At 46.5% G+C, this 12,183-nt stretch overlaps 1 protein-coding gene across 1 annotated transcript in view; it reads left to right on the plus strand.

The window, feature by feature from the left end:
• The window catches only part of LMNB1 (lamin B1), a 45,593-nt gene that overhangs the window by 14,605 nt on the left and 18,805 nt on the right, over positions 1 to 12,183 (plus strand). The window contains exons 2-4 of the mRNA XM_037901649.2: positions 4,181 to 4,337; positions 7,147 to 7,272; positions 8,192 to 8,362. Of these exons, the coding sequence (XP_037757577.1) occupies positions 4,181 to 4,337; positions 7,147 to 7,272; positions 8,192 to 8,362 (454 nt within the window). The remainder of the gene's footprint in view (positions 1 to 4,180; positions 4,338 to 7,146; positions 7,273 to 8,191; positions 8,363 to 12,183) is intronic.

Genomic DNA, 12,183 nt, shown 5'->3' on the forward strand with positions numbered 1-12,183 from the left:
CATCTTAATTAAAAGGAGTAGGAGTTGTTGTGAATCTTCAGCACAGATGTCCTTTGTTCAAGACATGACATATAGTCATCCTTTTTGAAAGCGTAACTAAAATTACTTTCCTCTCTTAAGCCTGGGCTACACTGTGGGGTTTCAAACTAAGATACGCAACTTCAGCTACGCTATTCACGGCAGTGAGTCAACCATGGTGGCTCCCCCGTCGACTCTGCTTACTCCTCCTGCCCAGGTGGAGTACAAGCATTGATTCGGGGATCAATTTATCGTGTCTAGACAAGACGCGCTAAATATATCCCCGATAGATCGATCACTACCCGCTAGTGAAGACATAGCCTTAGAGAGACAAGGTGGATGAAGCAATATCTTTTATTGCAGCAGTTCTCAACCGGGTCTGTGGCCCCGTGGGGCTCTGCGAGCCCTTTCAGGGGGTCAGTGGGGCCCCACAGCTGAAGCCCCGATCCCCAGCCCCCCCCCCCCCCTCACACTGGGCTGAAGCCCTGAACCCTTGGGCAGAGTTGGGGACATGGAAGGCATCCCCCCCGCCCCCCCCCCCACCCCCGGCCGAACTGTAGTGCAAGAGCACAGCAGTCCTGGAGGCATCTCCACACCTCCCCCCACCCCGCAACTTCTCTTCCCGCCTACTGGCCAGGTTGGAGGCGGGAAGCTGGAGCCAGGCAGTGCAGGGCAGCTGCTGCTCTGGCTGGTCCTATAGAGCAGGCAGTGTCAGCATTCCCTCCTCTCCTGCTGGTGCCCCAGGTTGAAGCTGCTCCTCAGCTGCCAGCCCCCTTTGCTCCCATAGAGGCAGCTGGTAAGAGCCCCCCAGGTGGGGAGACCTGGCCCTGTAGCTGGCAGACTCCTCTGGGGACAGGGACTGTAGGAGAGTCCTGCCAGAACACATCTCTTAATACCCCTCTCCCTACACCCTGAGCTACCCCTGACTGCACACAGCTCCTAGTCCCGTGTCCGCTACCCCTCTCCGTGCATCCTAAGCTGTTTTTCAAACTTTTTGAGCTAAGCCCCCCACGTGTGAGTTATAATTTTTGGTCGCATGCCCCCCACCACCACCCACGCCCAACCCAGACGGGCTAGGTGGCCTGCTGAGATGAGTCGGGGGGTGGAGGTGGCACTCCTTCCTTGGACTCTGCCATGTGGAGGTGACTCAAGCCCCGCTGGCCCCTGCCCCCCTCCCTCAAAATAGAAGTCAGACTCCGCCTATGTCCAAGACTCCTGTCTTGAGGCTCTCCCGCTGGGTCCTAGAGTTTTTATAGAATGTTAAGGGGGGGCCTCAGAGAGAGAGAGAGGTTGAGAACCCCTGTTTTATTGGACCACCTTCTGTTGGTGAGAGAGATAAGCTTTCAAGTGTCTCCCCCATCTTGTGTCTCTAATGTCTTGGAACCACATGGCTACAGCAACATTGCATTTCCTCTCTGTCTACCTTTCAGTCTCTTGTGATGTCATTTTATGAGTTCTGTGTTCACTGTTTAGAAATTCAGGTCTTGTCCACTCTGAAAGACTGATGTAAAACAAAACCAAATCAAAAGCCTCCCCAACATTTTTTTTTTTTTTTTTGGAAGTCTGAATATCTTTTCTGACAGTAACTCAATTTTTATTATAGCAGTTTAAAACTGCCTTCTGTGTGAGGCTGTTCTAGCTAGTGGTGTGTTACTTGATTCCCTCTTCTCTTGGGCACCCGTGGGACAAAGGTGATGTGCTACTTAGCTGTTTTTAAAAAAAAAGCTTCTACTGAATGCAGCAGACAGTGAAATTTAAAGGGAGTCCATTTAAATGACACTTATCTGAAACACTTAAGTACTTTAAGAGTAATCTGCGGCAATACTTGTAACTGAAAGATTAAACATAAACTGAAAGAATCTTTTTACTTTGTTTATATGACAGAAGATTGTATGATTTTTTTTTTCTGTGGTCATTCCCCTGAAGCAGAATTGGAATATTGTTTACGTACTAGCATCTATCGGACAAAAGTGTCTTCATTACTGTTTCAGAAAGCACGACTGGCTGTGTCTGCCCTAAGAAAATGGGGAGATCCATAATTCTTCACCAGTGCAGTTCCATTTGCGGTCGTAACAGTAAGGTCATACCGTAGATGGGAGCTGGATATCTTTATCCCCATTTTGTCTGCTCAGATGTGTTTAGGCAGCATAGTGGCAAAAACTAGTTCCGTCTAGGCTACCACCTCCCTTGGTGGAGACTTTAGATGTGAATAGTTATAAAAAGAAACCTCATCAGCAATTCAGTCTCTTAATTTGGACAGGTCTAGTTTGTTAGAGCCAGTACAGTGGGGCAGGGAAATTCCCCGAATTCTGCAGTTGCAAAATGGAAAGGCTAGTGTGTGTGGGAAAGAGCCACTGGACCAATTATTTCTCTAAGGCTGCTCCAGGTAAGAAGCTGGCTTGGGCTTCTTTTGGGGCAGGGAAGTGGCTTCTGAGCATGTATGAGGTAAGGGTCCTGGGCTAGCCTGTCTTGTCACTATTTCCTCCAAGGGTCAAGGGAAACTGGCAGTTAATTCTCTCCCCTTCCTCCAGAAAGGTGCGTGCTCTCAAGCGTCTTACGAATGAAAGATTTTTAAATGTGAAATTGAAAACTTATGTTAAAGCCTAAACTTATGAGACTTGTAATTTACATTAAATACAAAAAAATAATAATTAAGCAGTGTATATTTGCTGCAGCATTTTAAGGAAAGTGAAACCAATGACCTGATGTAAGTCATGGGCTGAACTTCTGGAACCAGGTTTAGTGAAAGTGCTAAACAAACTTTTGACAGTAGTAGCCTCTTTGGTAGGTGCAGAAAATATTTTCTTCATTTCATTTTAATCCACTAGTCCAGTTTAATGGCTAGTTAGTTCAAAGTAAAGCAACTACCATGTATACTCGATCATAAGCCGGTTCGTTTATAAGCTGACCCCGCCCCCACGATGGATAAGTAAAAATGGCAAATTTTTATGACCCATTCATAAGCCGACCCTATAATTCAGGCGTCGGCAAACTTTGGCTCCTGGGCTGTCAGGATAAGCCGTTGGTGGGCTGAGACGGTTTGTTTACCTCGAATGTCCGCAGGCAGGGAGGTAAACCTAAGTAAACAAAGTGTCCCAGCCTGCCAGTGGCTTACCCTGAAGGGCTGGGTATAGCAACTGGTGGGGAAATTTTTTGGTGGGAGGAGGGAGAAGCTGGGGGTCAGGGGAGTAACCCTGTGACCACCCCCCACATGACCCTATCCCGGGACCACCACACTCTACCCTTCCCATCCCATCCCTTCCCATCTTAGCTGGGGTAGGCCAGGGGAGGATGTCTTTGGCCTGGCCACAGCCCGCTCTAGCGGGCTGAGCCAGGCCGCACGGCTGCAGCTGCTTCGGAGGCTGCGGGGAGCGCAGTCAGAAGAGGAGAGACTCTGGCCCCTCCTCTTCCCTTCTGGCTCTGCTGGCTGTGCTGCCTCTCCTTGCCCCCTCTGTTGTGGGGGGAGGGGCTATGTCCCACCTCTCCCTCTCTCTATACCCGTTCATAAGCCGACCCCCTTCTCTGATGCTTCCTTTTTTTAATAAAAAAATTCTGCTCATGAGAGAGTGTATATATGGTAATTGGGAGTTGAAAAAGGAGAAAACCTTGGAAGAGGAAAACAATCTGAATAAAACTAGGTGAGAAGTTGAGAACTACTAGTTGTTTCTAGTCATCATGTCCTTCCAGATTTTACAGTCGGCTCAATTAACTAACTAAAGAAAGTACTTCATTTCTTTACACCAGTGTTATATGCAAAACATGTTTTGATAATCTTATCAACCTTTTTTCTTGCGTATCAGTATGTTTAAGATAGTTTTTAGCTAGTAAAAAAACCCTAAAATGCTGTTTTTGTGCATTTTTAATTGAATTTGAATTTCCATCCACATAGAGCTCATCACAAATTACAAATAGAAAATCATTCACCATTTTCTAACATAATAAAAATATAAAAATTAAGAATACGAATAAACTTAAATTAAGCTATGTAATTGATGAAAAGGATATTCTCCTGGTTAGCTCAAAAGACCATATTTAGTATAAAAGCTGTATTTAGTTGCAAATCAACATATTTTAATGGCTACTAAGCAGCTTTTTATTTATTTTTTTAATGTGTCGGATGTTTCTAGACGTTTGTCTCACCAACTTCTCTGGTTTGTTTCAGCTATGCAAAAAAAGAATCTGATCATAACGCAGCCCAAGTCAAGCTTCGGGAGTTTGAAGCAGCCCTAAATTCCAAAGAAGCTGCCCTGGCTACAGCACTTGGTGATAAGAAAAGCCTGGAAGGGGAACTTGAGGATTTGAGAGATCAGATTGCCCAGGTGAGATGAAGTGGTTCACAATCCAGTCTGCTGAACAGATTGGCTCTTTAGCCAACAAACCACTCCTTGTAAAAGAGCTAAGCCGACCATGTTCTCCACAGTCTTTCCCTCCATGAGGGGACAGATTCTGGTCTGAGAGTTTTTTTTGTAAAGGGTCATTTTCCTTGAAGGAAATGAGTTTCCTGTTTTTACCCCATAGGTTGGGGGGAGGAATGATTGAGTTTGACACCCCGTTGTGTGTCCTCTTCCCCCCCCCCCCCCCCCCCCCCCCCCCCCCCCGTGGCCATCAGTTGATTGCTCCACCTGGTCCCAACATCCCTAGCATCTCCTGGCTCAGTCGTCCTCTCTTCTATATGTTGGACTGCTAATGAAATTCTACACTTCGGAATTAAGTTCAGCATTTGAGAGGGATTTCTTCAGAATCAGAGGTGTCATCTGTACCCTTCCGTCTGTCGTCCTCTCCTGACACCTCAGCACCACCAAATCATCTGTTCAAGTTTTGGATGATTGTGACGGTCTAATCCTTTTAGTAAACTATGCCAGTATTTATTCATACACTTTCACTTACTGCTGGTAATTTTTCCACAAATGCATGTAATAGTGCTTGTCTTTTCTGACGTCACTGCAAAGCAGTCATTGGTATAGCATGAAGTTCTAATAACAATAGTACATCTGACTTTTTTCTTGTCCTCCCTTTACATGTATTGATGCTCTTGTCCAGTTAAATCACATCTTATCTACTTCCTTCTCCCTGCTTCCTTCAAAAGAACCCCAAACAAACCACAAACAAAAACAAGACTTCACAGGGTTGGAATCTAGAGAACCAGCAGTAGTGCCAAACTTTTTTCCAGGTGCACCTGAGCTGCATCTGCGCTCCTTTAGGATTGTTCTAAAGAGGTGTGTAGTAAGATGAGGCCCTGAAACATAAACCCTTGTATCAGAGGCCCAGTAAGAGGCCTAAGGCCTGAGTTAAAGTAATGGTCAAGACTTTGCTAACATAAAGCAAAGTTAAGCTATGAGCCGGAGGCAGGCCCTTCTCACAGAAGCTGACAAGGAAAGGGCTGATGCTGCAAAAAGATACATAGCTAAAAGGTACTGGACACTAGATATCAGAACACTCCAATGCTTGCACATTCCACACACATAACAAGGAACATGCATCCCCAGTGTCTTTGTCTGGCGTAGGGGGCAGTGGCAAATCCCATCACTGACTGAGCTGGTCCATTGTCAGGAAGCACGTATGTGCTGACTCATCCTAAAGACAGACTGACCCATCCTAAAGACAGGGGCAAAGGGGCAATATGATGGATAGAGTTGACTTGTTCGAACCAACTTGTACAAGGTGAGAGGCGGCACCTTGTTACGTAGAGGAGTTGTACCTTGCTACGTAGAGGGGTTGCACCTCAATATGTCATGAGTGATGTGTAACTTGTTCGTACCTGTGCATAAGAATGCATCCTTGGGGCGGTGTCTTTTTCTGGCCTAGGGGGCAGTGGTAAATCCTGCCACTGACTGAGCCGGTCCATTGTCCGGGAGCACATATGTACTAGCAGAACTGTAGACATCTGCTCTGGGGAGCGAGAGACTGTCTTTCGTTTGACAATAAACCTGGCCGGGTGCCTTCGTACCTTATCAGAGTCTATGGTCATTGGGGGTTTTCTCGGCGTCTGCTGTGCCAGCGATCTGCAGAGCCGGGACAGCACAGAGGGAACACACGCACGCAGCCAACTTTTATCAACGTTGACCAGAGCAGAGTACCACACCGGTGGTGGCATCTGACAACATTGTCAGCCTGTTCCTTGTTATGTGTGTGGAATGTGCAAGTATCAGAGTGTTCTGATATCTAGTGTCCAGTACCTTTTAGGTATGTATCTTTTTGCAGCATCAGCCCTTTCCTTGCCAGCTTCTGTGAGCAGGGCCTGCCTCTGGCTCACAGCTTAAGTTTGCTTTATGTTAGCAAAGTCTTGACCATTACTTTAGCTCAGGCCTTAAGCCTCATACTGGGCCTCTGATACAAAGGTTTGTTTCAGGGCCTCATCTTATTACAAGGTGTAAATCAAGACTCCCTACACAATGTGTGTATGCGATGTTCTCTACAAATATTTAAGAACCACAGTCAGTCTGTTCACTTGCATCTTTTTTTTTCTTTTCCCACTCTCCCGTTTACCACAAATTATTCTTATTCTCAGGCCCCAAATCTACTTTCCTATGCTTTACCATGATAAATATTGATTGACAAAATTCTGTAGGTGAGTAGAATCTTGCAAGTTTACTTTAGAACACAGTAAGTTAGACCACAAACAGTTTTACTGGGTTGACATCAAATGGCTCAAGATCTTAAACTCTTCATTGACCTACCTTAGTTGTTTGCCCACTATCTAACAAAGAGGGAAGAAAAGCTATGCACTAGTTTTGTAGACCTTACATATTAACTATAGGCTCTGCAACAACAGTTAATAGATGTTTTCCTAGAGCTGTAGTGATATTGGTTGCTGAAGCTACTCAATTAGTCTTTGCCAAATAGAAAATCTTGACACCAGTGTCTCAACTAATTTCTGAGGGGATTAAAGGAAATTTAATGACTACCTTTGAAAATGATTGTCCTTATTAAGGTGAAGTACCCTGACTGTATCTGTAATGAACTACAAGAGTTGTACAAGGTGAGGGTAAAACAGACTTTCTTGATGTAAGTGGTAAATTTAATAACTTTTTATTTCAATGGATAGTTCATTCTCAACTGCTGCTTAAAGATGTCAATAAGTGGTGTGTGAGAGACCTACTTAAGGCTAACTGTACTAATATTTTTTAGTTGGAAGCCTCCTTAGCTGCTGCCAAGAAACAGCTGGTAGATGAAACTTTAATGAAGGTGGATCTCGAAAATCGTTGTCAGAGTCTGACTGAAGACTTGGAGTTCCGTAAAAATATGTATGAAGAGGTAATTCTCTTTTAATACTAAGTTTTAGTTCTAGAGGAAGCAAATTTTAAACATTTTGGATCATTTCAGCTTGCTTATTGGGAATCCTGGTATGTTTTTTTTTATTTGTATATTATGGAAGCATAAGAACTTAACCTAGAATGTGACATGACTGAAATAGCTTAATATTTTTTTACACTATACCCCTTTAAATAGTATTTGTTTAAGTGTTCTCTTTAAGGTAAGGACTTTCCACTTTCCTGTTATGTATGAGTGTTGAGGAGGAGCATGAGAGCAACAAAAAACATGTTTTAACACAGTATCCCTTACTCTGTGTCGGCATCTTTTTCCTTTCCAGTTTCTTTTTCAACTTTGCTGCTATTACTGGTAAATGCCCTTTTGCAGAACCTAGGGAAGAGTGTGCAAGTGTACTGCCTCTCCTCCCCAAGCAGTGATTAGTGAAAATTTGTCAAGTGATGTCAGATGCACAGAATAAATGGCGAGACACGTACGTTTTCCCCTCCAAAGTTTTAAATCCTAAAGTTTACTTGTAGCAAAAGTATACAGTCCTCAGAAATGTGATATTTCAAGTTGAAGGTGGTCCTCTAACACTCTTGTTGTTATTCTCATGGGATGTAAAATTCAGTTTATGGTGTCAGATATGGAATTTGCTTTGTGAAATTTTTAGGTGTTCACCAGAGTATAATTTATAAAGATATATAAGGTGGATATGCTACTGGAAATATTCTTGTGAAATACTCCAACATTTATTCAGAACACTAGTTGAAAACGACATTATTTCACATTCTAATTATAGCAGCTTAAAATTGGACTCGCTCTTGGCTGTTGGTCTAAAGCTCATCTTGGCTGAAATCACCAGAATATTGTTAGTGAAATTTTCAATAAAACATAGGAATAACGTTATTTCTGTTTTTCTTAGGAAATCAACGAGACAAGAAGGAAACATGAAACTCGCCTGGTTGAGGTGGATTCTGGGCGCCAAATTGAGTATGAACACAAACTGGCTCAAGCACTTCATGAAATGAGAGAGCAGCATGATGCACAAGTGAAACTGTATAAAGAAGAGCTGGAACAGACTTATCATGCCAAAGTGAGAGCATCTCTTTATACTGCTGCTTGACAGATTTTCTCTTGGGGGATTATAGTAATTCCAAATAACTATAAAACTATTTAAACTTCAAGGTGTTATCAAGAACCTTGGGCTGGATTTAAAGTTTCATGTTTCTGGGTGTGAATTTAAATTTCTAGACACATGTAAAATCTGATTTCCACTTGAAATTATTGTCCGGAAGTACCAGAATGTAGTATCTTGGACTGCACTTGCAATGTGTAAAAAATGGGGAATGTGACTAGTACTGTGGATTCTAGAAAATGTTTTACATGTGGATTTATATTAATATTGGTGGTGGGCAGGGTTTCCCATATTTTTTATAAAACTAACTCTAATAGGTGTTGCTGAAAAGGGTAACATCCTTTGTGACAACACATAAAACATGGTTAAGCAGCAACTCTACCACACCTACCCTTTCCTCTAAAGGAGGAGCAGAGTGGAACTTACTTGTACAGAAATAGATTACTTTATATAGTTCTTCTTTGAGTTCTTACTCATGTTGATTCCATTGAAGGTATGTGCGCACCTACATGCACAGTCGTCGGAGATTTTTGCCTTAGCGGTATCTGTAGGTCAGCTGTGGTGCTCCCTTGAGTTCCATGCTCATGCTCTGGTATATTAGGTGCCGCTGACGCTATGCCCTCTCAGTTCCTTCATGACAGTTGGTCAGAGTGTCTCGTCTTGCATTGCAAGAGCGTTAGCGGTTCTTTACAAGTTCTGTCTTCTTTTTATATACTTTGTAGATACTTTGTTAGCCATTAAGTTAAATGTTAGGTTAGTTTAGTAGTTAGTCCTAGCTGGGACTTCATCCTGGAGCGGAGTATGTCCTGTTCCCCCCTGCTTCAAACCATGCTAGTCATGCAACAGACTGATGCCTATTAGTGACCCCCATGACAGTTCTTTGAAGTGCTTGGGAGAGTCTCATAGAAAGGATAAGTGCAGGATCTGTAAGAACTTTTGCCTTAGAACCCAAAAGGAGCGGGATATCTGCCTGAGGGCCCTCCTCATGGAGGCTGCGCTTCGTCCTGCATCTGAGCCCTCCTGCTCAGATCCCACACTGAGCACCTCAGCATGGGTGTGGAGCGCACTGCTGGCACCGGGCTCTGCCCGGCACCATTCCCCCTTGGCGGTGGCTAAGAAACAACAAAAGAAGAGCACCCCACCACTAGAGGGGAAAGGGGCATTGGGCAAAAGACCTATGTCAGGCCAAGTGCCTGCCCGGGACTTCATGGGGATACCACTGAACTCTGACACGCCCAGCCAGGAGTCCGACTTCCAGGAGCGGCAGGGGACCCCAGGTTCTCCTGGGGCTTTCATTGCCGAAGCAGACCCGGCAGCTAAAGAAGAAGCAAGACGGCCAGCACCATAGATGCTGCCCCAGGTGCCAGACTCAGCTAAGTTGCTGACACCTAAGGGCATGCCAGTAATGGGACCCGTCCCATAGGGCAGTGGAGCACCCTTGATCACTGGACCACAGGCATAGATCCCCATCTTGGTGGCATAGGACCCCAGCACTGGTTGGGGTCTCCGGTTAGAAGGCCCAGGTCCCTGATGGCCCAGGTCTCCCTCTACGAGGCATGGGATACTGGAGTTGAGGCACCAGTCCCCATACACCTGGTACCGGCAAGCTTCCCGCCAAAGATTGCCATGGCGCAGGTCACCTTTACCAAGACGGTCTCCCAGATGTCAGTCCCCACTGGGGCGGGATCACTCCCTATCATGGCACCGGTCTCCACCTCCCTGATACTGCTTGTCGGGCGGGCACCGATCCTTGCCCTCACCTCACCAGTTGCTGACTAGAGTCAGTCGGCAGACTCAGGCCTCAGAGGCTCCATCCTGGTCTCCGGAAGGGCAATGGTCAGAGTCGGACTGGGAGTTCAGCCCCTCACCAAGGAGGGATGATTTGCTGCCAACCAATAAGATTGGTACCGCAGCAGCGGCATGGCAGCAGGGGCAGTGGCCTGCTCAATGGCCACACTGTATCCCATGGGGCATACCCATAATGCTGGTCCCATATTCCCACCAGTCCTCCCTGTCTGCCTTGGACAAACCGCCTCCGGCACCGGAGTTGGAACACAGTACTGAGGTCAGATGCAGGGACAATGCATCGGGCTCCAACATCTAAGGAGCTGTCCCGGTGCGGGAAGGGGATTCCACCCCTACCCCAGCAGTGCAATTGTTATTGTTGTCTACAGACAAACTGGTGGCAGGTCCCTCCCAAATGGGCAGTACCCCCGACAACTTCAAGGCGCACCAGGCCCCCTTAAAAGGGTGGCTACCAATTTGAACTTAAAAATTGAGTCTGCAGAGGAGTCAGACGACCTCTTTAACGTTATATCCTCCTCCAACCAGGTCTGGTTTGTGCTGCCTGTCCACCCAGAGGTCCTTAGGATAGCCAAATCGCTGTGGCAGACCCCCTCTTATATTTCCTGTACTTCTAAGAAGGCGGAAAAGAAGTACTACATCCCTACAAAAGGGTTCGAATATTAGTACACACACCCTCCAGCGGGGTCACTGGTCATGTCCGCTGTTAATGAAAGGGACAGGCAGGGACAAATCAGTGGCACGCTGAAAAACAAAGACACCAAGAGACTGGATTTGTTTGTCAGAAAAGTTTATTCGATGGCCAGCCTGCAATTTTGGGTGTCTAACCACCAGACCCTGTTAGGCAGGTACAGTTTTAACCTGTGGGACTTCCTTAGCAAATTCAAGGAGGCCATCCCACAGGACTGAGCCCAGGAGTTCCACCGCTGTGCTTTCTTCCACTAAAGGGGCGGCGACGGGCCCTCCAGATGGTCTGGGATGCTACGGATTCGATAGCCAGGGTGGTTGCCTCTGCGGTGGTCATGAGGCGCAGCTCCTGGTTGCAGTCCTCTGGGTTATCCCTGGAGATGCAGGCCACCATTCAGGACCTCCTGTTCGAGGGGGCAGGGCTCTTCTCCAACCTCTCACACACAAAGCTCTACAGCCTTAAAGACTCCCATGCCACCCTCTGCTCCTTGGGCCTTAATACTCCTCAGCAGGTCAGGCAGCTGTTCCATCTTCTGCCTCCTCCGCCTCCCTAGTCTAGGTCTTGCGGGACTCCCCGGCTGAGTACCTACAGTAGAAACGATAGAGACCAACGGCCTGAGCGGTGACACCTGTCTTCCTGTTCGTCGGCTCAACCTGGCCCTTCCAGGAACCAAGGAGGCCAGGAAAAAGGCATTTTGAGGATGTGCTCGAGGATGGTGCCCCAGTCACTTCCCAAGATCCACCCTCCCGCTCTTTCCTCAACTGTCTGTGCCCCTTCTGGTCGGCCTGGTCATGGCTGACCTCAGACCATTGGGTGCTCGATACAATATCTTCAGGTTACACCCTGCAGTTCATGGCTGATCCTCCCTTCAACCTCCTTCAGGGACCCATCTCACAAGCAACTTCTCTCCCAAGAGGTCAAGAACCTCCTGCATCTGGGGGCAGTGGAGGGGGTCCCTTGGGACATGGAAGGAAAAGGGGGGTTCTCCCACTACTTTCTAATCCCAAAAGCAGACATGGGCCTCAGACTCATTTTGGACCTGTGTTGTCTTAACAAGTCCTCTCAAGAAGTTGAAGTTCCGCGTGGTCTCTCATGGTCTCAGTGATCCCCTCCCTGGATCCGGGAGACTGGTACGCTGCCCTCGACTTGAAGGACGCGTATTTCCATTTTCCCAGGGCACAGGTGCTTCCTCCATTTTGTGCTGGGCCAGCGCCATTTCCAATTCACGGCTCTGTCCTTTGGTCTCTTGTCAGCCCCAAGAGTATTCACAAAGTGTGTAGCGCTAGTG

This window comes from Chelonia mydas, chromosome 5, assembly GCF_015237465.2.
Source record: "Chelonia mydas isolate rCheMyd1 chromosome 5, rCheMyd1.pri.v2, whole genome shotgun sequence".
NCBI classification, from domain to species: domain Eukaryota; kingdom Metazoa; phylum Chordata; order Testudines; family Cheloniidae; genus Chelonia; species Chelonia mydas.